The sequence below is a fragment of the Tachysurus fulvidraco genome, chromosome 19, assembly GCF_022655615.1.
Source record: "Tachysurus fulvidraco isolate hzauxx_2018 chromosome 19, HZAU_PFXX_2.0, whole genome shotgun sequence".
NCBI classification, from domain to species: domain Eukaryota; kingdom Metazoa; phylum Chordata; class Actinopteri; order Siluriformes; family Bagridae; genus Tachysurus; species Tachysurus fulvidraco.
This window is the reverse complement of record NC_062536.1, coordinates 11,556,168-11,583,324: the sequence shown is the minus strand read 5'-3', so window position 1 is coordinate 11,583,324 and position 27,157 is coordinate 11,556,168. Positions and strand designations below refer to the sequence as shown.

The following is a 27,157-nucleotide window of genomic DNA, read 5'->3' as shown; positions in this document are numbered from 1 at the left end:
GGCGTAAATCTTTTCAAAGTCGAAGTTGCTCGTGACTCAAATGGAAATGACTCTTAGGGCCTTTTTACACCTGGTCACTTCATGTGTTTTTAGCTATCTGATTTGTTAAAACTATTGCATTTACATTAGGCCACATAAATGCGTCTTGGCGAATCTGATATCTATCCGCTCATTTTCCAGGGTAATTGAAATGGAACACGCTGTGGGGTATATACTTAACTCTGTAAAACCAAAATATTGAAAAAAATACGAATTTTTTTTGACCTCTCATATATTGTTTTTGTATTCACTTTGTCTGAAAAGATATACAGAGCATTTAAGCATTCTTTTGCAGGGTTGATTGCTTACTTTGCCCCATAACAGTATATATCATGAGTAATAATCACACAACAATCATATTTTTATGAATATACATTTATTAATATAAATATTGAAAACAAATGTATATTTGGGAGAAATTTTTTTTCTGTCACTTTCAGTGTGGTTTGAAGTCTGTGATTAATTGCAGTGATAGTCCACAAAACAGTTCTTTTCTTCTAAAAGGCACAGGCGAACATTGCCGTGTCTGCAGCGTCCTCTCTTTGCCTTAACTGGGAAATGTGCAAATATGTCTTTGCGTACATCTATTGGGGGTTGGTCCGTTGACCTCTTGGCTGGGGGACTCACATCTGTTGAGGATGGTCTCTTCTGAGGAGCCAAAGGGCTCCCTGATGTCACGTTCTGCATGAATGTTTTCCCTGAAGATGGTCGCCCTCTCTTGGGTGTTGTGTTGTGTGTCCTCACCAGGATGAGAGAGGTTGCAAGTTGTGCCTGAAACGGTCTCCTGTGCAGTATCTCTTTCTTGGTCATCTTCAGAGCTTTACAGTCCCGCTTATAGAGGAGCCAGGCATTAATCACAGCAAGGATGATGGTGTGCCAGAAGATGTAAATGTACCAGTGGTGGGATTTCATGGGGAACTTGTACTTGGCGGCAAATGAGTCCAACAAATCCACACCTCCCACGTGTTTGCTGTAGGTACCAAGAATGTAAGGCCTCTCAACATCAATGATGGATTTGGTGGCTTTGTCCCAGCGTTGAATGTTCTGCACAGGTTCTGGTCCAGCAAAGGATGACACAAGGGTGACCGCTCTGTTGTCATACCATTTGACAGTGCAAATGTTGTGGTTCCCCTCCACTCGGACATCAAAGCTTCCTCTCCCCTTTTTCTTCAAACTCTTCTCGTCTTCAAGATTGCAGTTGGGTAGACGTACCTGCCTCGCTGTTCCCACATAATGGATTCCACGCTCAAGGAGCTTGACTACCAATGGGACACCGGTGAAGTAGTTGTCTGCATAGATCTTGTAGTTTTGACCCTCTGGAAGTGTGGAGGCAAGCTTCATCACAACATCACCTGACAGTCCAAGTTCAGATTTGGCTTGTCGTATTCCATCTACTCTCCCTTGGTACACATCAAAGTCACACAGCATGCCAGAGCTTCCAGTTCTCACCCACAGTTTGAACCCCCATGGGTGTGGCTTGCCTCGCATATACTGCTCGATGTTACTGAATCTCCCCTTGAAAGGAATCATCATTTCATCCACTGAGTTGTGTTCTTCAGGTACCACCTGCAGGCATCTCTCCCTGAATGAATTCAGCCATGGTCTGAGTTTCCAGATTTGGTCCTTCTTTTCCATCTCTGACACAGTTAAGTCAACAGAGATTGGAATCTGTTGCGGGACATCACATCAGAAACAGGGGTGTATCACGCGTCTGTCTCCCAATACATACGGACTCCAGACATTTGCATTAGGCTCATCTTCAGGTACATGCCAAGCATCTTCTCAATTCCCTTGTTATTGGTGTTTACAGATGTTCCTTTTTTTTTTTTTAAAAGCAGTACTCATTTGTGCTGCTTGTCAGAGCCTCAATCATGCCTTCTGTCACAAACTTTTGAAAGTAATCCAGTGGGGTGAGGAGGGAGGTGGCATCATTTGTGATTTCTGAGCCAGAAAATTCAGTATTGGGACTGATAAACTCCTTTTTCAGGCAGCGACATCTGTCACGGGGCAAGGTGTGTTTTTTTTTTTTTTTTTTTTTTTTGGTTGGGGCTTGATGTACAGATCCTCATTCGCTGGGCAGTCAACGGGTTGGTGGTTTTCTTTGTCTATTTCACCTGCATCTTCATTCTCTGACTCACTTGCATCAGTGTCATATGAGTCCATTTCAAAATCGCTCTCTCCATTTTGGACTGCAGCAATAACATCCTGCACAGTGATTAGCCGACCTTTCTGCACTGGTGGCATTCTGAAATGGAAAAAGTAAAAATAGATAAATATATTAGTGAATAATACATATGGGTTTTATATTGTAGTAGATAAACTGAAAGAATAGACTAAGTATTGTGATTGTTATCAAAGTATTATGATTTCAATTCAAATGCTAATCAAAATTCCACCACTTCATTCAAACAATACTCTCTGGATGGCCTATTATGCTATCACCTTATCATACTAAAAGGAACACATGCATCCCCCCATATCACAGGTTCATATTCAAGACCATTTATACCTGTCCCTGAACAATGCAACAGGCATCCCCCCAAAACATCCAGAATATTCAGAGCCTGCTTTTGTATCTCCTAATGCTATAAACTGCTACTTGGGCAACACTCATAACCGTTTAGACGTAAAATAACAAAAAACATACGTCAGCGCTAAACTCCTCCCAAACGGCAGTACGTCACTTGCAGGTGACTCTTGAGTCGTGCATCGCGGCAGAAACAAACATGTTTTCCCACCAGCGCTGGCTCCAATCTTTTACCCAGGGGTCTCGTTGGGTCTGAAACAGCACTGCTGCTGCCAGCGAAAATGCAGTAAATGCTGTTTTTTGTAGCAACCGCACACACCAAAGCGTGTTCCATTTCAATGAGATGAAATATATTTGCATATTGGGCAGGAGTAAAAAGATCAGCTTGATATCCGATTCGCCAAGATGCATTTATTTGACCTAATGCAAATGGAACAGTTTTAACAAATCAGATAGCTATCAGATCAGAGAAAACACATGAAGTGACCAGGTGTAAAAAGGCCGTTAGAAATTAGTTATAATAAATCACCTAACAGTTTAAATTTCAATTTGCGGCCATGTGAGAGATGCAGTGTCCTTATGTAATGTGTAAGGTGCACAGGCTATTTTGACTACCACTCTGGTCTAGCGTTGTTCAATTACAACATGGACTTAACAAGCTCTAAATCAAATTTGATTATTGTATTCCAAAATAACTAAATATATATGTGTTCTAGACACTGTAATAAACACATAAAAAAATATGTGAGGAATTTTACTTACTTGAACCTTGACTAATCCAGTGATGCAAAAAAAAATAGAGATGAGCTCAACACAAAGTTTGCAGGTAGAGTGAGTTCATGGCCAGATTACACTTCTATACAGATAAACACTTCTTCTATCCAATAGCATTTTGAGGACAAACAATTTCGTGAGTGCTCGTGAGTCACTTGCGAGTGACGTACTTCTGTTTGGGAGGAGTATAGTGCTGACGTATTTGGCTTGAACAACCACATTCATTTATACCTGTCCAGTTCATCTGAAATACGGCCCAGACCACCTCCTGAAGGGGTTTGAGCGATCCGAATTATATCCGTCTCGAAAACGTTTCGGAGGGCATTTACACCTGGTCTTTTTAGCTATCGGATCACAGAAAACGCATGAAGTGACCAGGTGTAAAAAGCCCCTCAGCTGAGGATGTAAGGTTCTAAAATTCGTATAATTCGTATAAATATGTGAATAATGCCGTTATGTCTTGCCGAGTTTGAAAAATCTGTTTTATTTCAGCTGAAATGAGACATTCTGGAGCGAGAGAGTTTGTATAGAAAATTCACTAGAGTACAGTACATATGCATCGTGTGATAGAAGATGAAGGAAAAGCAGTGTTCTACTGACGTGTTCTACTGACGTGTTCTACTGACGTGTTCTACTGACGTGTTCTACTGACGTGTTCTACTGACGTGTTCTACTGACTTCACTTCCATTGAGCGACGCTGCATCAAATCCTACCATATTTGCATGAAGTTTTCTCAACTGTGTGACATCACTGGTCGTGGCCCACACCTACTGTAGGTGCCGACAATCGTCATTCATGTCACTGGAAGCGGTCTTTGAAGTTGAAATGGTCTCTGGCTGTTGTCGCTGCGAGTGTTCTGTCTGTCTGAACGCAGCATTAGCAGGAGCGATGCACTGAAGCACTGCAGTTGATGGGCCTTTAGGGAGGAAGGGCAGTTGAGAATACTATTATAGTTAAATCATGCTGAGATTAATTTCACGTCTTTGACTTCTGCACCTGTTTGTGCCAGAATGTGGGGTTTGTGTGCCTGTGAAAGTGATGAAGCGGCATAGACAGAAACTGAAAACCCCTTTGCTCAGTCATAACTGTCCTGCTTTAAAGCCTCATGCAGGCTTAATGTAGTTTACTGATATTGTAGTGAGAGAAGTAGGATTTTTCTCTCTCTCTCTCTCTCTCTCTCTCTCTCTCTCTCTCTCTCTCTCTCTCTCTCTCTCTCTCTCTCTATAACTGTCCCTCAGTTTGCGACTGTTACATTTTTTATTTTAACATAATAATCTTGATAATTTTCTAGCATTGAGTCAATACTGCATATTTATTCAGCATGCGTTTTATTTTTTTATTACAACATGAATAAATTAATAAATAAATAAGGAAGAAATAACCAAAGAGTGAAAGCAGCAACTTTTTGGGCATAATTAGCTCCCAGGTCATTTAATGTAAATGGGCTGAGCAGAAAAACGAAAAGCATCTGCATAGTGTGAGTGAATACATAGAACTCACATCAACAGACCTCTCTCTCTCTCTCTCTCTCTCTCTCTCTCTCTCTCTCTCTCTCTCTCTCTGTCTCCGTGTCTCTCTCTGTCTCTCTCTGTCTCTCTCTCTCTCTCTCTCTCTCTCTGTGTCTCTGTCTCTGTGTCTCTCTGTGTCTCTCTCTGTCTCTCTCTGTCTCTCTCTCTCACTCTCTCTGCCCCTGTTGAAGAGTAGCAGGTCAGTATCCCTGGTTAATGTTTCACATTAACTCAGCTGTGTGTGTGTGTGTGTGTGTGTGTGTGTGTGGGCGCAGGGCCTGCTGGTGTCACGCCGGAGGTTGACAGTGGGTCACATGGACGCAGATGTGTGTGACAGTTACAGCAATGAGTTCCTTAGCTTAGGGTTTGTGTGTGTTTGTGTTGTACTGATTCTGTGGTTTAATATTCATCAGATACAGAGGACTTGCTAGACTTTGTACTTCCCTTGCAAGGCTGTATGTAACTTCCCTTGGGGAAATAAAAAAAAAGTAGCCCTGTTGTGTGGCTACTGTTTAAGTGTCATCATGGTTGGATGATTGCCAGCCCACTTAGCAGACAGACAACAGCTGGGATGTGGAATAGGAAGGAACTGGGCTCTTGTCAAGATAACACTCCTCCCAGCTGATGTGTTTAGCATGCTGCTGTTCTAAAGAGCCGTGTTGCAGATATTTTGCAGTTAAACCATATTGTATTATAGTTTTAACTGTAATTATAGTAACATTACGGCCTCATACAGACCCACGTGCCAGTTGTATGACACTTTTTTTTAGTGGAAAATGAAAATGGCTTCTAGTGAGTCCTTAAGTTGGTAGAGGGTTTATCTTATAATAATAATCTTTTAATAAATAAATATCTAGTCTTTTTGTAACTTTTTAGTGCAATGTAAGGCATTAGGCACAAATAATTTAGTCTTTTAGTAGAGTCTTTAGTAACTGTTTACAAATAGTCTTGCGAATAATAGACTTGAGAACGTTGTGAATAATAGATGAAGTTACTGTAGACTTTTATCAATATTCAAGGAAAATTTTGAAAGGGTCTTTTTAAGAGGGTTTGTACAATAAACATAATTGAGATGCTGATGGAGATGTGGAGATGGAGAAGTGTTTCATTATGGACATTTGAGTGCTTCATCTTGATGATGTATATTGTGTGAGAGACTCGTAGCCCATGCCACTTTGTTTTTTTTCTTCATAAAAGACAGTGTGCTGATACTTACATACAGTATGGTCTCTGATTGTGCCTTACTCAAAACAAAGTGGGATCCACCATTAAACGTTTTACAGATATGTGCCTGAAGTCTGCTGCAGTACTATATTGTACTATAGCACTATAGAGCAGACCGCTATACTGTTAGATCATCAGAGGAGAAGGTTGAAGTCACAAGAATCACATTTACACATACATTTATATTTACTCATTTGGCAGAAGTTTATATCCGAATCGACGCAGCAGCGCAGATTTTTCAGGTTATTATTATTATTATTATTATTATTTTTTAGTTTTATTTTACTTGTCATTAGTATAAGAGCTAAAGAGGATCATTTCAAATGACTCTCCACCCCACAAAAAAAAAAAATAACTCAAATATTTTAGCTTTTCACCGGACTGTGAAAAGCTGAATAAACGGATGTCTGTATTGCCCTGTGCACAGAGCTCTCCAGTTCACACTAAGCTCAGCTCTTCACTGTAGGCAACCTGGCCTATTTAATAGAAGGTAGAGAACACTGCAGACTCTCTGCCTCTGCCCACACGGGCCCAATAGCACACAAAGCATGCTGTACATCACTGCAGCTGGGTTATTGAGTTTACAGGAACCTACTTTTCTATAGAGGTGAGCGGACTGATTTATGAGCTGTTTGTTTACCCTTCCTGTCTGTCTCTGTTTTTGTATTGCAGTGCTGGCCAGTTTTCGGGGGACGGTAAAATACGGCTTGCCTCTGGAGATCGGCGACACGGTGCAGATCCTGGAGAAATGTGAAGGTATGACAATGCTTTAGACCTGCTCGAAGCTCGGATGTGCATCAAGGTGATGCATCATGGAAGCTGTGATTAAACAGACACGGTACTATACAAGGCATTAGCAAGCAGTTTATTTTTTGCATGTACTGAATATGTGGAGGCACGGGAAACCCTTCACACTGTGAAACTGAGACATTTTCAACCGTTTAGTTCTGAAACTACATGCTTTCCTGAAGTGAGAGATGTTTCCTCGTCTGCATGCATCTCTCCCACCTAGTATTTCAAAATCCGGTTACGCCCAAGTTTCTTTACACACCCTGAGTTGCTGCACAGTTAATACCTCAATCTACTGCCACACTGTAAAGAATGACCCGTTTACGATAAATCATCCGTTCGTCATTTGATTTTCTGCACGCGTGTCTCTCATCATCCGAGGTAACAGTCACTACAAAATCTTCACTTCTGTTCTGATCTCAGTGCTGGAGCATCACAGACCCCCCCAATATTTGTTAAACAAGCTCATTACCCAGCATGATCTTTGTGGGAAGATAACAGATTTAAATTAAGTAAAATCATATTTTATTCAGCCACTGTATATAAGGGACGTATCCAAACTTGTCTCTGTCTGAAAAGTCAGCAAAACATGGAACAGATCAGAAAATGTTATTTATAATTTAATACTAGTCCAATGTTTAAATCTAATCTCAGCTTTTATACTGATGGAAAAAAAGGGATCTGAAGCAAAATTGTACTACCTTATTACATTATAATACATTTCCTTTATTTTCTACATTTTTAAGTATATTTAGCACTGTTTTCTGCAGATATCATCGGACTCATTTGTTATGATACCATTTTGTTTTATAAATGATAAAAAAAAAAACCTCACCAGCTGAGTCATTGATCATTTTATTTTATTCATTTATTTTTTACACTTGACAATTTGTTCCATTCCACCGCCTGCCTTAATGACTAATCTGGAGGCTTTTCTATATTAATTCAATACATGAATTAATGTCTTAGTGCCACATGTCTCAGTTCATGCAGACAGTAAAAAAAACAAAACCAAAAAAAACACACACATTCACACACAGGTTGGATCTGTTCAAGCTGTTCAGCACTGCTTTGCGACGTGATCTTGCCTCCACTGTTCGTCCTTGTTTCCTGTTTCCACTCTTTGAACACGTACTCCTTGAAGCTTGGGGTGCGCACGCCTGACTTCCTGTTTTTGAGTGGTAGAAAGATGGTTGTTGGTTGGACTGCATAAACCACTATTACAAGGAAAGGAGATGTCTCATGCTAGGTAGTGTGTTTAGGAGTAACAACGAAGAGATTGCGACGAAGCACACCACATTGTCGTCACATCACATTTTTGGAAAAAACATAACATGACATTTTACTGCCTCCAAGCATCTGATTTTTGATCATATCAGAGTGTACACATAACAAAGAAAGCACTGACATGTCATGTTCATTTATCTTTCTCCTACTCTCTGATTTTTATAACCTTTATCCTTTATAATGATGAGATCCAGCTGTGTGAAGTGATGATGCGTGAAGGCGCGTGTGTGTAATATACCGAGTGTTGACCTTGCGCTCTTTGTTTATCTCTCTTCTGTCTTTGGACAAACAAGGCTCCAGTCAACAAGTGTACTGGTATTTAGCACCGCCATTTAACAGTCGTGCCATTGATTAACAGGATACTGTCAGTCAAGCCACAGCCCACACACACACATGCTATCCAACCCAGTGTGGGCGAACTCAGAAGAGCATATACTCATAAATACCCAAACAATCAAATGCTAGCACTTTCTCCGAAGGTGGAACGAGTGATCTGGGGAAAAAGCTCCTTACATGGTGCTTGAATACAGCTTTTTCAATAAAAACTATTGACCAGAGACTTACAATAATTAAGGAGTAAAATATGACCGTGTGTGCTGTTAGATGCCGAATAATCAGTGTCACTGACTGTATGTACTTAGGTGATTACATTCCTCTTACACCACAGCAAATCGCTAAATGTTACAGCACTTTATTTAAACGTGTCCTACTTTTCTCTGTATGTTTTGACATTCAAGGCAGCGGAACGTAGCGGCAATTAATCAGTTTAGTTTATCGCACACTTTATAGCAGCTGCGAAGACATTCCCTCGCCACTTCTAGAAGAAAATGTAGCTTGTCCTGTTACAGAGAAACGACAACACACAACGCCGTCTATTAATATACAAAGGCTGACACTAGAAACTCCTTTCATAAAGGTTACATAAATGTCTCCTTACATAAAGCTTCACTAGATTAATGTTACAGTAAATCAGCATCCTGTTTTTTTTTAGCTGTTTATAGGACTTAGATTATGTGCCATACAAGCCTCTGTGAGTGTGTTGTTACTATAGAAACAATAATGTATTAGAAAAAGCTCATTGATATAAGCATGACGCGAATACATTAAACCTATCAAGGCTGCTGTTTGCTGTTTAATTAAAAAGACCAATCATATTTCAGAAATTTGTTGCTAATTCACTGTAATAATAATATTCTCTACAATATCCTCTGTGATCTGACTGTGATGACATTGGAAGGTCATGAGTTCAAATCCCAGCATTTCCAAGCTGCCACTGGTGGGCCCTTGAGCAAGGCTAACCCTAATACTGAGTTTACAGCATGTCCGCTAGTTCAGGTTGATAGGCTTGGCTAGCTCACATTCATTTCTACGTTCACATTAAATGGTGCTTCTGGTTAAAAATGGGAAGTGGATGTTAATATAGTGAACACACACCGGTGGAGTGATGCACACAGTGTAACGTCCCCTGAGCTTTAATATTGTTGGGCCATTGAGCAAGGCTCCTAACCCTCTTCTGCTCAGCTGCTGGCGTCTGCGAAATACCATAAACGTAAATGTGTTTGTTTTGTGTCCGTAGGCTGGTACAGAGGCTTCGTCATCAAGAACCCGAATGCCAAGGTAATCCAGAGACAGACAGAAATCTATTTTAAGATGTAGCTGTATCTGTCGAAACCCTCTCAGTTCACACCCTATCCTTACATGCTCAAGATGGAAGCACTGTGTTATGTCCTCTGACCTCATTATTAGCATTGCTCACATGTCTCTTATCTTCTGTCTGTTGTAGGGGATTTTCCCATGCACCTACATTCATTTGAAAAATGCTCAAATCAAGAACAAGGGGTGAGTAAACCGAATGGTCCCGTTCAAGGTGGAAGTGCTTTTATTAAAGCTTCCACAGCTCACACTATTTATGCAAAGCAAAGCATTTCATTGTTCCGTAGGCCAAACCTTGCGAGTCTGCGTGTCATTTCAGTAGGTTAACTTCCTGTATTCGAGTTCCTGAATGGGGATCTAGGGAGATCTAGGGAGATTATGCTTGGTGTCACTCAAAGATGACTGATTTTCTTTTTCTTCTTATGCTGAAAATAAATAAAATTTCTTCCTTTTCCCAATTTTCTTTAAACTAACAGAGCTCACCGTTGTTTTGTGATGTGCTCTATGTGATTGGGTGTTGCTTCCATTTTGATCTGCAGGCAGTTTGAGACCGTGGTGCCCACAGAAGACACGGTCATTACGGAGATGACCTCTACATTGCGGGAATGGGGAACCATTTGGAAGCAGCTTTATGTGGTAAATCGTGTGCTCTTGAATTAACACACCCTGAGAGAAACGTCTTTCTTTGTAACATCTCTCCAAAAACTGCTTCCCATGCGAGCAAGATTTGTAGCAGCCCCTTTATTTTTATTTTACACATTTATAGCATTATAGCCCTATAAGAGTCAAGAGGAAATGACAGTGAGGGTGTTTCACATCAGGAATAGATCTCTTCGCCGGTCACTGATGTCACAGTGTCTGTGTTTCTCTCTACCCCACAGAAGAATGAAGGTGATCTGTTCCACAGGCTGTGGCATGTGATGAATGAGATCCTGGATCTGCGCCGTCAGGTTCTGGTCGGTCACCTGACCCACGACCGCATGAAGGACGTCAAACAACACATCACTGCACGCCTGGATTGGGGAAATGAGTGAGGAGGACATTCTCTCCATCTCTTAATCTCTTTCTTCTCGAGCTTTCTCACTTCTGGTTTTTTTTTGAGCTGTCAATTTAAAAAATGACAAAGCATTTTGATGATTTGCTATGTGTATGGTTTCCAGTAATATTACATTACATTACATTACTTAGGCAAACCTGACAATAGCAATAGACCTGAGCAATATCGTGCAAGCAAGATTGTTATACTCAATATGGGCACACCGGTGACCTGGCTGTAGTTTGAGTTCTATACAGTAGGGAATCACAGTCGATATTCAGGATAACCACACGACAGCGAATGTAATACTGATTTTTTTTTTTTTAAAAATTCCATAAACGAGAAATTAATATCAAGCAAATGATGTTTCAGATTCATTATGGCCAAAAGTTCTGCTAGAGGAAATTTCTAAGACACCGCCCTGAATTTTATAGAGTGTCAGCTACTTCAGGCTGTCAGGCTTGGCTAGCTCACATCCATTTCTATGTACAGTGGAGTGACACATACAGTGTAACGTCCCAGTGAGGTTATTGGAAAATAGCACTTTCAGAACGCTTTCAAATTAGTGCTGTTTTGTATCACATGAATCATGGAAGGTATGAACTGTTGCACATTTCCAAGAGACAGGAGTCATATCAAATCATACTGATTTTTTTAAATAAAATTATGTAGAAAATGTAAAATTTGTATGACACATTCTGCGTATTAATTAGTATCAGCCCTTTTCTTATATCAAGCACAAAATTCAATGTGCCAAAAAGTAGGCTCATTTTTATAGATTTAAGTTTGTCATGTACATAAAGAGTGCTTTAAGCCTCTATGTACAGTGAAATTCAACACTCCCTATCAGACATAGTGGGAGATAATGTGTTCAGTCATAAAGAATTTTGTATATATATAAATTAAACACTATATAAAAATGACATATTTGCTCTTATAGGCAGTTGTCTCTGGACCTGGTGCCCAGGATAGAGTTCAGCATGGTGGACCCTGATGACATCAGCGTCACTGAGCTGTACAGACTGGTATGTTCCTTTTCTGGAAACCACATTGCCAAGGCAACTGCATCTTTTCATGCCTCACGACTTCATAACGCTTTTTCGGGATATAATCTACTTACCTAATACCCCTCTGCTAAACATAAGAAGCTGAAAATGCCTAATGTTTCTCCATTATAGAAAGAAATAGAGCACTGGGTAATTACTGTACTTCAGCAACAAGCTGACAAGATAAAACAGTGCAAATTAGTGTATTTACAGAGGCAGGAGGTAACCAGTAGATGATAGGATGCTGCTTGACAGTAGGGAGACTGTGTGCACTTGTATGGAGCATGCTGTGCTTCATGATTATAGCTCCTATGAAACATGTGACCTAAGGTCTCCTTCATCTCTGTTCTAATGCAGTCTATAGATTGAGCTCATCCAGTGGTCTTAGATGTATACCTACAGGTCACATCCCCAGTGAATGCCCTGCTTTAAATGACAGCACATTTTAGTAATAGGATTGTCCAGACTTACAGACACAATTTAATTCCCTCTTTAGATTTCCAATCACCTGATTTATTTTATTTAATTAATTTTTTTTTATCAGTACCTGTGTCTGAGAAATTAACAACTTAAAATGCCTTTTAGGAAGAATACCTGGCACATAAAATCTCAGCGGAAGAAATGACACTATTGTTCAGCCTGCCGATGGTTATCTCCCTGATGATTCTTGCTTCAGTCCTTTTCTGTCTTCTCACCAAAATATGCAAAATGAATCCTGGACGTTCTAATACGTCTGCTTTTTTTTAGTCCAAAAGAAATTTTCCAAACCATTGTTTATTCTTTGGCTGCATTTGTTAGACACTTTATATGCCCTATAATCCCTCGAAACACTTTAAGAGCGGTCTTAGCTTGACACCCCACTACATTTTCGAAGGACTTCTATACACATTTATTCCCTAATGAGGACGGATGGAATAAGAGCTCATTATCTCAGTGCATGACTGGGTAATATAATAATAATTTTTTATCACAACTTGTATTGAACCTAAACTGCTTCAGGTTTAATTGTGCTGCATCACAGGACAGCATAACACAAAATATAGCACTAGCCACCTTCCTCTACATATATGCTCCTACAGAAACGTCTGATTAATTAGTGTCACTGTTATTGACGAGGCGGAAGAACGTAATGTCATCCGTCCCACACGGAGATTTGAGCTTGTGATATCCTTATGCCATCATCATTGTTGGATTTGTTAACTTTTACTAGGCAGTTTAATATGGTACCACGTTTTGTTCATTTTACCCAGCTCTGGAGTATAAATGGTGCATCCTGGCTTGAGCATAACCTTTTTTTTTTCTTTTTGGACATCAGTCATTACAAACAGACTTTCATTCCTACTCCTAGCACTTATCCAACTCTTCCCATTTGTTCCTTAGTCACAGGATACTGAGACTTTAAACCTTTTCAGCAAGAGTTAAGACTTCCTCAAGAACAGCAATAATGTATGATTGTAACTATATAATGACTAAAATAAACTAAAAATAATAGAATAATTTCCATTGGTATTCCTGTATCAACTCTCTAATAAAACTTGAATTGTGCCTAAAAATCTCTTAAAAATCCTTCATAACTGTCCAGAGACTGCTTCCATTTATTAATATTATCCATTCTTGTTTGGAATTAAACGGTAGCTTTTAAGAACCGACCATAACATCTGTGACAGCTTTGACATATTTTTGTGGATTCTGGAGCTGTAAAAATCTTGTTGTGAGCTTAAGAGGTTACACGTCACATCACAAATGAAAGAAACTATTCGAGTACAGTTCTGCAAATATAGTTAGTCTTTGTTATTTGAGTGTTTGTGTTTTGTTATTTGAGTATATTTGAGTGTCTTTGTTATTTGAGTATGGTTAGTGTTTTGTTATTTGAGTATGTTTAGTGTCTTGTTATTTGAGTATATTTGAGTGTCTTGTTATTTGAGTATGGTTAGTGTTTTGTTATTTGAGTATGGTTAGTGTTTTGTTATTTGAGTATGTTTAGTGTTTTGTTATTTGAGTATGGTTAGTGTTTTGTTATTTGAGTATGGTTAGTGTTTTGTTATTTGAGTATATTTGAGTGTTTTGTTATTTGAGTATGGTTAGTGTTTTGTTATTTGAGTATATTTGAGTGTCTTTGTTATTTGAGTGGTTAGTGTTGTTGTTTGAGTAGGTTTGAGAGTCTTTGTTATTTGAGTATATTTTAGTCTTTGTTATTTGAGTATGTTTGTGCGTCTTTATTTGAGTATGGTTAGTGTTGTTATTTGAGTATGGTTAATGTCAGTTATCGAGTCAGAGTTGAGTATTGTAAATGTCTTTATTAATAAATAACAATTTATTTTGCCGGTGGTTTCTACAACCTGCATGCATTTTCTGATTCTGAATACAATGTTTGTCATTTGTGCATGCACATGAATTTGAATAGCATAAGCCAATTTGGCCAAGGTTGATGGTGATCAGATCTTGCTTTCTGTCTGGTTGTTGAATGAGAGTAGAAAAAACTGCTATGCTACTTGGCAGCTATGAATAGAAAAGCTAATAGCCCAGTCTTCTTACCCTGAATGCTTAAGCTAATGATTTCGTACATGTGCATGTTACATCTGTAAACCTCAGTTACAAAAATTCCAGTTGAGTCAAATGCATATAGAATAACAAAGTTTGCATCCATTTATCAGCATTGTGGTTTGTGTCATGCTGGCATGTGTGGGAGTGTGCATCTGTTGTATCGTGGGTGTGAGTTCTCCAGTGCAGTGTAGCTTAAATATTTGTGTTTTTTGACTCATTAACAGTGACACACAAATTCAGTGCAGTGTGATAAATGCCACAGGTCTAAAGAAGGTCCCACAGTCCACCCCACATACACCCACAGTCCACCCACACATTTTATGAGGTGCTGAGATATTTTATAGGGTGTATGCATGTGTGAGCACATGCATGTGTGTGTGTATATGTGAGGGTGGCCAGAGATAGAGGAAGGAAGACACTATATGGGAAAGCAGTTGGCGGAAAGCTTGACATCATTTAATACGTCAGCCTAGTTTCAGGTCTGTATTTGTTCTCCTCACACTCATTTTTGAAGCAATGTTGCTATTAAAGAGCATCCTGCCTACACACTGGCCACTGATTGTGCTCCTTGTGATTGCGAGAGCAAGGGGAGGACACAACGACCCTTTGGACATTGATTAGCAGCAAGACTAAGAGGTTTACGGTTATGTATAGTTTTTGCGTCTATAAATAAGAGGTGAAATCTCTGATAAAATTTCACCAATTTCATCACATTATCCTGTTCATTTTCAGATGTTGCATAATCATTCCTCCATTCCATTTCCTTTATGTATATCAACTCATTCCTGGTTAGGTGCAATCTTATCTTCCTGGCCTCCTCTTCCATCTCTCTCTCTCTCTCGCTCTCTCTCTCTCTCTGAGTCTGTCAGCTGTATGGTAGCTAAGGAAAAAGGATGCAGAGCTGCTTGTTGGCACCTCTCTTGCAGGCCATCTGGAAAAGTAGGGGGCAATGTTCTTGGCTGAATCCCTCAAAGCTAGCCATTACTGTTTCTGTACACACATCGAGGGACTCCAGGATGTGGCTGTGGCATGCGTGCAGCTCTGCTATTCTTTTTATAAAGCCTTGTGGCATCATTGTGAAGATATGTGCATTTAGGCTATTATGGTTTGGAAAATCTTGGTACTTTAAAGAGAACCTTCATCGCACCGCATTGTACTTCTGCCCAGATAGGTTTGTACTGAGCACAGTTTGTCTTTCATCTGTGGAACTGTGTGCTGTAGTGATTTATAATTATTAATTTGTTTGTTCCTCATGTCGCTTCAGGAAGATTTATTTATTTTTTTTTTACTGCTGCCTCTGGCTTGATAAATACAGCTCTAATTTTTAATCTACATCCAAATTTCTTTAAAGCTGCTCTGTGACAATCTTGTTGCTAAAAGTGCTATACACACAGTGTTGAATTGTAATGAATAAAACTGTTAGTGATAGGGAATGTTGTGTGAATGTCTAACTGGCGATGTGTGTGTCCATGAATGTGTAAATGATCTCAGATGGAACATCGGCACCGGAAAAAGGACACGCCGGCCCCAGCCAGCACACATCACCTGTTCGTGCACATGAAGAGTCTGATGAGCTCAAACCTGGGCGAGGAGCTGGAAGTTTTTTTCTACATCTACGACAGCAGAGAGAATCGACCGCTCAGGTAAGCCTCTAGCACACCACAGCACATAGGAGCTATTTGGTCATTATGCTATTGTTTATTCACAATTTAGAGATTACTCTTAATTGTGGGAGTTCTGATTTTGTGTGGCTTCTGTAATTTCATTAAGCAATTATTCGGCACTAAATTAGCCAAGATTAGGTCTCTAACGGTTTGATGTTTAGAGCCAACAAATTCAGCTAGAGTTAGCTTATGCAAGGAGTGTCATGACGACATTTATAAAGCTTTGCTAGCTGCATGGGATTTAGCCAACATGACACAGATTTCTTTAAAAATAAAAAAAAGTGATAAAAACATCATTCATTATGTAAACAGGCCATTGAAGCTTTATACAGGCTGCTATACAGACCTGCCCAGATGCAGTGTCCCAGAATTCTGTATCCAGCTTCATTGCCTTCTAAAGTAATACATTATTCCATCATTTAAAAAAAGTCTTTAAGTTTTTAAAGTGTTTTCAAAGAAGCATCGATTTGATCTTTGCCCACTGGAGAATGATCTGGGTTAATCGTTTCAGCCATCTTTACATTTCTAACAGACTGAGATGTGGGTGGAGTAACCGAGCATTAGGGACTGGCTGTAAAAAGACTGACAGGGGGAAGATGTATATACAAACAAGCACTGTGGTACCGTGACACAGATTTTCCGAATACACCTATGCTGATGCCATAGTTTAAGTATTTATAGTTAAGCATGTTCAACATATTTCCCATGTTATTTTAAATAAAAAAAATGCCCCTCGCACTTTTACCCTTCAGAGATAGATCAGAGCTACAGCTCTTGTTGTGCCGTTTGTCGTGAGTCGGTCCCTTTAGAACAGACTTAATGACAGAATCTTCGAACTTCGGTTCATTAATGGACCAAACCAAATGACTTCATCTCCAATAATGATGATGAGTAAAAATGCAGTTTAATTCTACATTGTTTAGCAGTTCCTTTAGCACCATAATGTAAGTTCCCAAATCACAGTCGGTTTGTACAGAGCACAGCAAATTAGTTCTGTGGTTAAAGATTCAGTGCTTTGTATCCTCGGCTGATGGACCTCACATTGTCTTCCAGTTGCATGCTTTTTTAACTATATATTCTACTTTAATATTTTACTGCTCTGTCTTGCATGTGATTCGTTTTTTCCTGTGCATGAGGAAAAAATAGCTAATTAAAAAAAAGAATTTGCGATGTCACATTACGCTGAAACACTTTTCTGAGCTCCTCACATTTTAGCAAGACAGTGTTTTCTGACTCACTGGCATTTGGATCAATTTCCATTTTATAAGTGGATAAATTCCAGTAAATTGATGGCAGAACAGCAATCGTTAGAGGATTCTTTCTTTCTCCTTTTCTTTGAATAATGAACAGGTTATTGTTTTGTGGATCAAAGAGTTGAACCAATTGTCAGAAACATTAGAATGATTCTCACCTTGTAGAAGATGTGGAAGAAAGAGCTGCATCTTTTATAATGCATGTGTGGGTTAAGCTCTTCCAGCTATTGGTAATTACTGACTCTGGCAGGCTCACTGGTGCGATAAGGCTGCCCCGGCCCGTGTATCCGAAGGTGGGGGTGGGGGGTAGTTGTATCTTGCCCTGCTGTTGCCTTCATGGAGAATCTGCTAATGGCTCTCGTCCAGGATGGCTGCTCGGCTGGATGGCTTCCAGCTAATTATTCTCTCGGCTATAGCGTGAGGTTGGCGTTCAGGTCCAGATGGTGTGACAGCTCCTTATCTTCGGTAGGGCCGCTGCCAGAGACGCTCAGATTTTAAAACGGGCAGGTTGCAGGGAATTCAGTCAAAGAGTCGTCCAGCTCTTAACCATCACACTGAAATGATGCACACCTCTGACTCTTATCCTAGCCATCAAAAGCAGCATGGACACACACATCATTTGTTCTGTCCCCTCTTAGCTTTGGATGAGTGTTGCTACAAGCCTAATCCTATCTCCTTGTAGCTCACAAACAACATGCAGGTGTGTGTGTGTGTGTGTGTGTGTGTGTGTGTGTGTGTGTGTGTGTGTGTGTGTGTGTGTGTGTGTGTGTGTGTGTGTGTGTGTGTGTGTGTATACATTGAAGGCGGAAGAAGCAATGCACTTTCTCCCCATCCACAGGAAGATTAAAGATGTGGATCTACTGCCTTCTCATATAGAGACCAACAGGGAAGAACAGATGTCATTTTGTGTGTGTGTGTGTGTGTGTGTGTGTGTCCTGCATTTTAGAGATGGATGTATCAGAAGCACTGAGTGGCAGTCTTCAGAATAATGACTTCCCCTTTCTTGTCCCATGGGGCCATTTTTGTCATGGTTTATATTTTCAGCACTGCGCATGGGGATCAGTCATGGGCATGCTTAATTTGCCAATCTGTGTCCGCGGCGGTCATTTAATTCGCGGCTCCTGTCGGAACGTATTGCCTGACGATCACACCCACCATGGGAGAAAATATCATGTTCAGGCAGAAGCCTTTGGGGAATAAGCATTTCAGTTATGGAAATCAGACCGGTCATATCATGTGATAAGAATCTGTCAGTGCCCACATACTGCTGTTCAGGAAGTGATGCTGAAGCGTTATCACCGGACACACAACCCACACTGCTCACTTCAGCCTAATTGAAAGCTTGGAATTCAATAAAGCACAGTTAAGTAGCAGCTGTGTGTATTTGTGTATATGAGTACACATGGCTCATATGTTTGTGTTAGTTATGTACGGTCATGCTGCATGTGTGTGTGTTTGTTATAGAGGTGTAATTGTTGTATTGGTGGCTATTACAGACTATAATGGGCTTCACTACACAAGCAGTCTGCTTCCCTTTGCCTATCACACTGCTGTGAAAGTCATGTAACCGGATTACATGACCACTTGGCAGGAAAGTGTGTGTTTCTCTGTGTGTATTTCTGTGTGTGTCTTTTGTATCTCTCTCTCTCTCTCTCTCTCTCTCTCTCTCTCTCTCTCTCTCTCTCTCTCTCTCTCTCTCTCCCTCTGCCTTCTCTTTCCGTCTCTCTCTGTCTCTCTGTCTCTCTCTCTCTCTCTCTCTCTCCCTCTCCCTCTGCCTTCTCTCTCTCTCTCTCTCTCTCTCTCTCTCTCTCTCTCTCTCTCTCTCTCTGCCTTCTCTCTCTCTCTCTCTCTCTGCCTTCTCTTTCCCTCTCTCTCTGCCTCCCCCCCCTCTCTCTCCCTCTTTCTCTCTCTCTCTCCCTCTCCCTCTCTCTCTCCCTCTCTCTCTCTCTTTCCCTCTCTCTCTGCCTTCTCTTTCCCTCTCTCTCTGCCTTCTCTTTCTCTCTCTCTCTCTCTCTCTCTCTCTCTCTCTCTCTCTCTCTCTCTCTCTCCCTCCCTCCCTCCCCACTGTATGTCCCTGTGTATAAGTGTAAGTTAGTGAGATATTGTGTATCACTGTCCCTCCCCGTGCCTGTGTTCCTCGGAGCGTGGGTGTGTTTGCGTGCTTGTATGTGTTTGTATCCGTGTAGTATTCTGCATTTCAAAAAAATCTGGAGTACAATGGAGTCACTGCATACCAGATGTCCTGTACATACTCTAGGCTTTCTCCCATTTTTAAATTTTAAAACGTTCTCTGTCCTGCAACGATGCACAAAACATCCTAATTAAACTTTAAGCATATATGGAAATTGTCATGCTGGGAATAAATACCTAAATATTGAAAACTGGATGCACAAAGAATGATTTTCTGTTGAGATTCTTGAGGGACTGACCCTGGTACTTCTGCTAACATTCAGAGCTCTGTGTATGCAGAGTTGCCTCTCCTGCTTTATTTTTAAAGGCATCTTTTGGCTTCATGTCTGCTCCAGTTCCTTCACAGCTCGACATCTATGTCGAAAAATCTTTTGAAGATGTGAGAAGAATTGAATGAATATTTTAGTACAAAAAGTGAATTCAATTGTAGATCCATCTGAAATGATCTGGATTCTGCAATGCTGGATTGTAAATAATTGAGCTGCTTTGCTTAGGCTCCTGTGTGGGATATTACAGAGCATTCAGTTATTTTGCGTGTTTAAAAACCCATTCGTCCCAGCGCTGAAAAACATGATGCTTTGTGAAGCCTTGAGACCTCATTGGTCCTCATTGTCTATCCTGTGCTATTTGTCTCGTATTCTCTCTTCATTTCCAACTCTTTTTCTCCCTCCTCTCCAGTGAAAGGTTCTTTGTGAAGCTGAATAAGAACGGAGTGCCCAAGTCTCCAGAGAAGACAGAGACACACTGTACCCTTTTTGTGGTGAGTGTTAAAGAGAGTGTCAAAACAATTCTACTAATTGCACAAAGAGAAGGCTTGTGTAGCGTTGCAGCAATTTGTGTCCATTAAAGATCGCTGTTTTTCTTTTAGGACTTGGGGAGCAGTGACCTGAGAAAAGATGTGTATATTGTTGTGCACATCATTAGAATAGGTACGAACGCTCATTTATTTAATTCCCTTTAATGACTAATACAGCTGTTTCAACTATATATATATATATATATATATATATATATATATATATATATTTCTCATCTCATTTGCTGTAGTTGGGGTCAGACTAAATTTGTGTGTGTGTGTGTGTGTGTGTGTGTGTGTGTGTGTGTGTGTGTGTGTGTGTGTGTGTGTGTGTGTGTGTGTAGGGAGGATGGGTGCCGGTGAGAAGAAAAACACATGCAGCGTGCAGTACAGGCGCCCATTTGGCTGTGCTGTGTTCAGCATCGCAGATCTACTCACAGCTGACACTAAAGATGACCAGGTCCTTAAAGTCTATGCGTGAGTGATGCATCATATTCACTGCAGAGACACAATGGATTTTCTTTACACACATATGGACACATGGGACTCGTTTATAGCACGGATCAATATTGTTAATCGTCATCGTTTAATATTAAAGCCTTTGCTTTGAACGACTTCGGAACATCTGCAGCCGTATAATCCGTACAAGTATAAGCTGTCAATCAGTGGCACTGAGAACATTATACAGTTGCCTGCATGACCTACATTGCACCGAAGTGGGTAGAATAAGCTCTTTATTAATACATTGTGAATATGCAAATATGTGATTTTTATTATTCCGTGCTCTGTATTGTAGATGTAACACCGAGAGTGATTCGAGTCAAATCCACGACAACATCATAAAGAAAGCGAACTCCAGATATAACCTGTCAGGATCCAACACGGGTAAGTTTCAGCTCCACACCTAGGAAAGGTCCCAAAGTACCTTTCGCATCAGTTAGAGAGCTTATAGCAGGAGTAGCCTTCTTCCAGAGTTACTATGGAGTTTCCTCCGGCAGTTCATAAAGCAGCATTTACCCAGCAAAGACTTCACCTAGCAACAACATAAGGCATGCAGGATTTAACAGAGTACCAGTTAGTGCTACGGCTCTCACTCAAGCTCCATTTCATCCGAGAAAAGGTTTTATTCGGGTGCTAAAATAAAGGCAGTGTCGTGGTGGCTCATGCATGCTTAGGTTGTGTATTGATGTCTGCTTATTAAAGCTTTATAACTGCAATATTTTGTACCGTGAGAGCCAAAGGATTTACATATGAAGCGTTTCATGTCTCTCCCATACATGCTGGTAGCATCAAAAACGTGGATCTTGAATAATCACAAGCAATATGAGCGAATATATTAAATCCAGTGACTGACTTGAAGTCATTTACTCGTTTGTCTTATCAGCACTGATGTGTAGCAAGCGTCTGGCAAGCGACAATAACTCGTGTCCTTTCAAAATCTCCTCTGACTGATTCATTCTGAATAAACAGAGATATGATTTCTTCAAATGGGAATCGATGGGAATACATTTCATTTTATTATGACGAACAATTCACTGGGAAAAGCTAAGAGCGCTCTTATTAATGTCCATGAAATGATAATTACATATAGATCATTTCTACATTGTTACATCAATCTCCAACCGTATTACGTGATTTATTGTCGGCTGGGACAATGAAAGGGTTGTAATATGTTCTTGTTAACAGCATTATTAGATTTAATAAGTCGACTCTTATGTTTGTATAACGGAAAAAGACGATCAAGACATCGGGTTTAAAGTCTGTCTGGGCATTTGGATGGTTATTAATGTGTCTTTGTGTTTTCTGTATGTATTTATGTATTTGTACTTGAGTGCTTAAGTATAATTGTGTGTGTCTGTGTGTGAGTTTTATGAATTACTGTTCGTACTGTCCGGGTAACTGAGATCCCTCTATAGCTGCGTGCAGTCAATGAATCTCTTCTGGTTCTCTCTACTAAATGTGCTTATAGGATATGAAACTTGTAGACCCTTATGCTATCGATTACAATAATTCTTATTAGCCATGTTACGGAGTGCTTGCCTGCTTTGTCCTTTACTAAAGCATTTATCTATTACACTGCGTTCTGTTTAAACAAAAATCATTGATCGGTTTCAACTCTGGGGAAAATGATAAGAGGAAAAATTCTCTTGTCATCCATAAATGTTCTGTGAGCTCATGGCTGACATGTGTGAACTTTCTAACTAAAGGTAGAAAAGAGAAGCGAAAGTATGTATAAAGCACACGGAGGGGAATGCAGCAGACAAGAAGGGGGGCTTTCAAGCTTCCTGTTTAACTGTGATGCTGTGCTGCTCTGATCAGGCAAAATTTCACTCAACTGATCCAGTAGTATGTTGGCTGTATTATGTTGATGTGTGTTTTTTTTTTTTTTTTTAAGCGATTACACGGTACATGATATCAAAGCCATGTTTTACACACACCATAGATGTGTGTTACACTGAATTATATATTTTCTGTTTGGTTTGCGGTTACTAGCTGCAAAAACCGCCACTCAAGACACTGACCACTCACAGCATGTATGTTAGAGCAGGAAAAACACTATATGGTGTAGTATTTCGTCTATGTACAAGTAGAAGTTTTGAAATACTAAATACCTGGTATGGTTGTTGTGTCTGCAGGCCTAGCAGTGACTCTCCAGTTACTCCATGGGGACATCGAGCAGTTGCGGCGGGAGTACATGGCCATTTTCTCTCGGGGTGTGTCCATCACCAGGAAACTGGGCTTCTCTGACATCATCATGCCAGGTGAGGAAACTCCACTGTCTGTCTTTATGGGTTTTCACAGAATGTCAGTAATCACTGTATTCTATACCACACTGTTCCAGTAACCTTCATTATTTTCATGGTAGAGCTCAAATTGTGTACCGAGGCCACAGGTGTGGACATATTAGAAGTACAGGATTTAGCTGGGAACAAGTATTAAATAATTAAGGAGGTTTTTCAAATACACAGGCCCTGCCTGGTTTATATGAGCTATATACTGTATGTGTAAGTGCATAAGAAACCCGTGCGCTAGCTTTTAAACAGTAGCGTGTTCTGTGATGTCCATAGCCTTGATCATTTAGAAAATTCCTTAATGTACTCAATATATTTACTTTTATATTTATGTGCTTTTTGGCCATTTCTTCAGCAAATGTTATGTATTTTCTGTACAGATTATATACTTGTCTTTACTTCTTCAGAAGCTATTTATGTCTGGACGTTTAACACAGTTCTGTTTTCTTTACTGTGCATCCTTCCCTTTTAACCCAAGTTGCATAAAGCACACCCATGTATGAAACTGTCTGGCATATAATTACTTCCCTTTCATAACAGCAGGCTTCCTCGGTGCTCTCTCTTCAGTGGGACTCTGTGCTACAGCGAAGTAACATACTTATCGGCTAACACTCAACCTTTGGCGTCATTTTTTTAATCATGTTTTTGAAACCCAGCATAGGAACAGTGCTTGTGCAGCGCTTTCGTTGTGCGTGATTAGGTGTGGATGGGTGACGAGAATGGAGAAGGTGTGATAACATAGGCCTCCTTCCTGCCTGTACGTGTGTGTGTGTGTGTGTGTGTGTGTGTGTGTGTGTGTGTGTGTGGCACAGGACGCACCTGCTGAGAGCATTATTGTAGGTCATGGTGGTTTTGTGTGCGTGCTCTGGGTGTGTAAGTGTGCATAGAGGTAATGTCAGTACGACTTTGTGTATCATGAGATGGAGAAATTTGTGGACTTGGCTATTACGGTATTCTTCTCCTTGGCCTACAGAAATGTAGGTTCAACAACAAGAGAAAATATCCTGCTGCCTATGGGCTTTCTGTAAGAGGAACAAACAAAAAACACACTATAGCGTGTAGTACACTATATAGTACTGTATCTATAGTACATGCTCCATGATTCTCACCAGCTGATGGACTACACATATCCGTGTTGTCTGGTCGACGGTAAAATGGTTTATACTATGCAGATTAATGAATGTATATGGACAATTCAAGAATGTGGAAAGACAGATGAAATCAATAAAATCCTGCATGCCGTCACTTCACAGTTAAAGATATAGAGAGAGACTGCAGTAATATATTTTATGTGATATTTTATTACAATATAATCTTATTAGATTATGTTACATAGTCAGAGTCTAGCCACAGGAGTTGCAAGCCAGTGACTTCTGTGCCGGTCCAAAGCCCAGATCATTTGAAAGGGTTACACCAAATTTAATGTGAATCGTCAGGTACAAGGTGTACAAGACAGTAGTGAGTATGGGTTAGAGACTGTTGCAGTGGGGAAAAGACATGAGGCATGAGGCAGAGGTGGAAGGCATCAGAGATTAGGATGTTGTCCCCAAAACAGGTCGGCTGTTTTGGGGACAAGGTCAGAGAGGCTAGATCGAGATGGTTTGGACATGTATAGAGAAGGGAGATGGTTATATTGGTAGAAGGATGTTGGAGATGGAGCTGCCAGATAAGAGGTCAAGACAAAGGCCAAAGAGGAGATATACGGATGTGTTAAATGAGGACATGAAGGTAATCGGTGTGAGAGTAGAGGATGCCGAGGATAGAGATAAGTGGAAACAGATGATTCGCTGTGGTGACCCCTGACAGGAAAAGCTGAAAGTAGATGATAACATGTAGTCAGTAAGGTTTTTGGGTGACCAAAACAAGGAATGTAGCATCACACTACAGCTTTCGTTTGCCCCTTGAACAAGATGAATACATTTGTTGTTATTAAATTGTTCACCCCCCCACAAAAGCTTCAAGAATAAGTTTAAGGTGCAAAAACATCTTTACCACAACATATTTATCATATATCATTTAAGCTAAATCTTGCTACATGTTTAAGATAGAATTGAATGAACTCAGTAGAGATGATCGAAAGTGAAATCGGTGTCAGTTTTAAAAAAAAAAGTGATGCGAACTGAATTGTTTGTGCAGCCGCTACGGTGCTCCGCGTGCATCGTGACTCATATGCATGCCTCTTAATATGTATGCCAACAACTATGCACCTAATTTACACGTTTTGCATGGGGCTCATTCTTTTTGCGTTCTGATAATGGATTATTCTCTTTTCTGTTTATCTGTTATATTATTTATTAGAGCTTTTAATCCAAGTAGCTTTAGTAACTGCTTGAAAATGTAGGTAGTGTCTATGTCTGTGAGCTGCTATTTAAGCTTGACTTACAAGTGTCATTAACTGAGTTTAAAAGCAGCGATCTACTGTTTCGTTTTAACTTTATAGAGCCTTTCTTGCATTAACACCTGTCATCTGTCTGCTTTCTCTCAGGAGAGATGAGGAACGATCTGTATATCACGCTGGAGAAAGGAGAATTTGAGAAGGGCGGGAAGACGGTGGCCAGAAATGTGGAAGTCACCGTTTATTCACTGGATGCCAACGGACAAATTCTCAGGGTATTCAGGATTCACACAGGATTTGATTAAGCTTTTTGTACATCAACACCTCAGTTTAATTAATGGAAATAACTGCAAGCATGCAATACCGAAACCGATCAACAGCTAAACAAAAGATCAACAAGCTAAACTAACGTCACACTCATTATGGTGGTGGTGCTATTGCTTGCTTGTGGTTTTCCTGGTTCAGTGGAAAATAAGAGCTGATGGACAGCATGCATCAACTTGTGTATTGTGCGTGTGTGTGTGCTTGTGTGTGTGTGCAGGGCTGTGTTACAGCAGGTTCAGGGGAACCGGGGGCTGATGAGTACCAATCCTTTGTGCTGTACCACAACAACAGCCCACGCTGGGCTGAGCAGATTAAGCTGCCCATCCCTGTTGACATGTTCCGTGGCTCTCATGTCCGTTTCGAGTTTCGCCACTGTTCCAGTAAGAATGCCTGTTACAATGGTTGTTACACTGACACTTCTAGGACAAACAGATGACTGACCTGTGTAGTGTGTGATTATGTAAATTCAGCATCAGTTTGTCTAGACCTGGAATGAAGAGTCATGCAGAGATGTTGCTATAGATAGAAGCTTCTCATAGTGAAATCATATAGTGATGGAGTGCTGACATAAGCTGTGTTCATCTCTGCACAAATGCAGAATGTAGCACTGCATGAACAAACATTATAGAATTCTAGTATGCCGTGAATAACCAGGTTATATACTATTCAGGACATATTTCCAAACCTAAGTTTGTCTCTGCGGTCATGCAGTAATTTTATTTTTAAAATACAAGCTGGAGAAGTTCTGCTGCATGTGTAAGTTTGTTGAATTCTCTAGTATGTTTTATATATAATATAGATGGCAGCAGAAATAATTGAGCCGGAAAACTGTTTGCTTGCTTTTATCAGAAATTCTCTGTCATATTTTTAGTTGGTCAATAAAAAAATTTATGTTTATTTCGAATGTTGATAACATTTGGAACACAAGAGTTCCACCTAATGCATGGCTGGCTAATCTTATTTATAAAGTGCTGGTGCAGACTTTTATACTAACCAAGCAGAAGCCACCCTCATGATCTAGTGAACAATAGCTAGAAAATCTGATTGAAAGGTGAAGCGGGTGGAATCAGGTGTGGCTCTATGTCCTGCAGGGAGAATTAGCCACTCTGGTGTAATCATCTGAAAAAATGTGAATTGTGAGAAGTTATTTACTGAGTCTTTTTTTGTGTTTGTCACTTCTTCAGCAAAGGACAAGGGGGAGAAGAAGCTGTTTGGCTTCTCCTTTGTCCCCTTAATGCAGGAAGATGGACGAACTTTGCCTGATGGCACCCATGAGCTCATTGTCTATAAGGTATTTACTTTCCGATCATGTGTACATGCATACATCTTCGTATACATTTTCTTTCATTGCATACAACTTCTTTGTCATTCCTGC

The 27,157-nt window shown here is 40.2% G+C and overlaps 1 protein-coding gene across 5 annotated transcripts in view; it reads left to right on the top strand.

Moving 5' to 3' along the window:
- The window catches only part of dock4b (dedicator of cytokinesis 4b), a 94,269-nt gene that overhangs the window by 24,590 nt on the left and 42,522 nt on the right, over positions 1-27,157 (top strand). For all 5 annotated transcript variants that reach the window (XM_047803778.1, XM_047803777.1, XM_047803776.1 and 2 more), the window contains exons 2-16: positions 6,746-6,829; positions 9,726-9,766; positions 9,933-9,988; positions 10,342-10,438; positions 10,684-10,832; positions 11,779-11,863; positions 15,920-16,071; positions 20,214-20,295; positions 20,404-20,464; positions 20,676-20,808; positions 21,128-21,216; positions 22,968-23,093; positions 25,609-25,733; positions 26,000-26,162; positions 26,967-27,073. In XM_047803778.1, the coding sequence (XP_047659734.1) occupies positions 6,746-6,829; positions 9,726-9,766; positions 9,933-9,988; positions 10,342-10,438; positions 10,684-10,832; positions 11,779-11,863; positions 15,920-16,071; positions 20,214-20,295; positions 20,404-20,464; positions 20,676-20,808; positions 21,128-21,216; positions 22,968-23,093; positions 25,609-25,733; positions 26,000-26,162; positions 26,967-27,073 (1,550 nt within the window). The remainder of the gene's footprint in view (positions 1-6,745; positions 6,830-9,725; positions 9,767-9,932; positions 9,989-10,341; positions 10,439-10,683; positions 10,833-11,778; positions 11,864-15,919; positions 16,072-20,213; positions 20,296-20,403; positions 20,465-20,675; positions 20,809-21,127; positions 21,217-22,967; positions 23,094-25,608; positions 25,734-25,999; positions 26,163-26,966; positions 27,074-27,157) is intronic.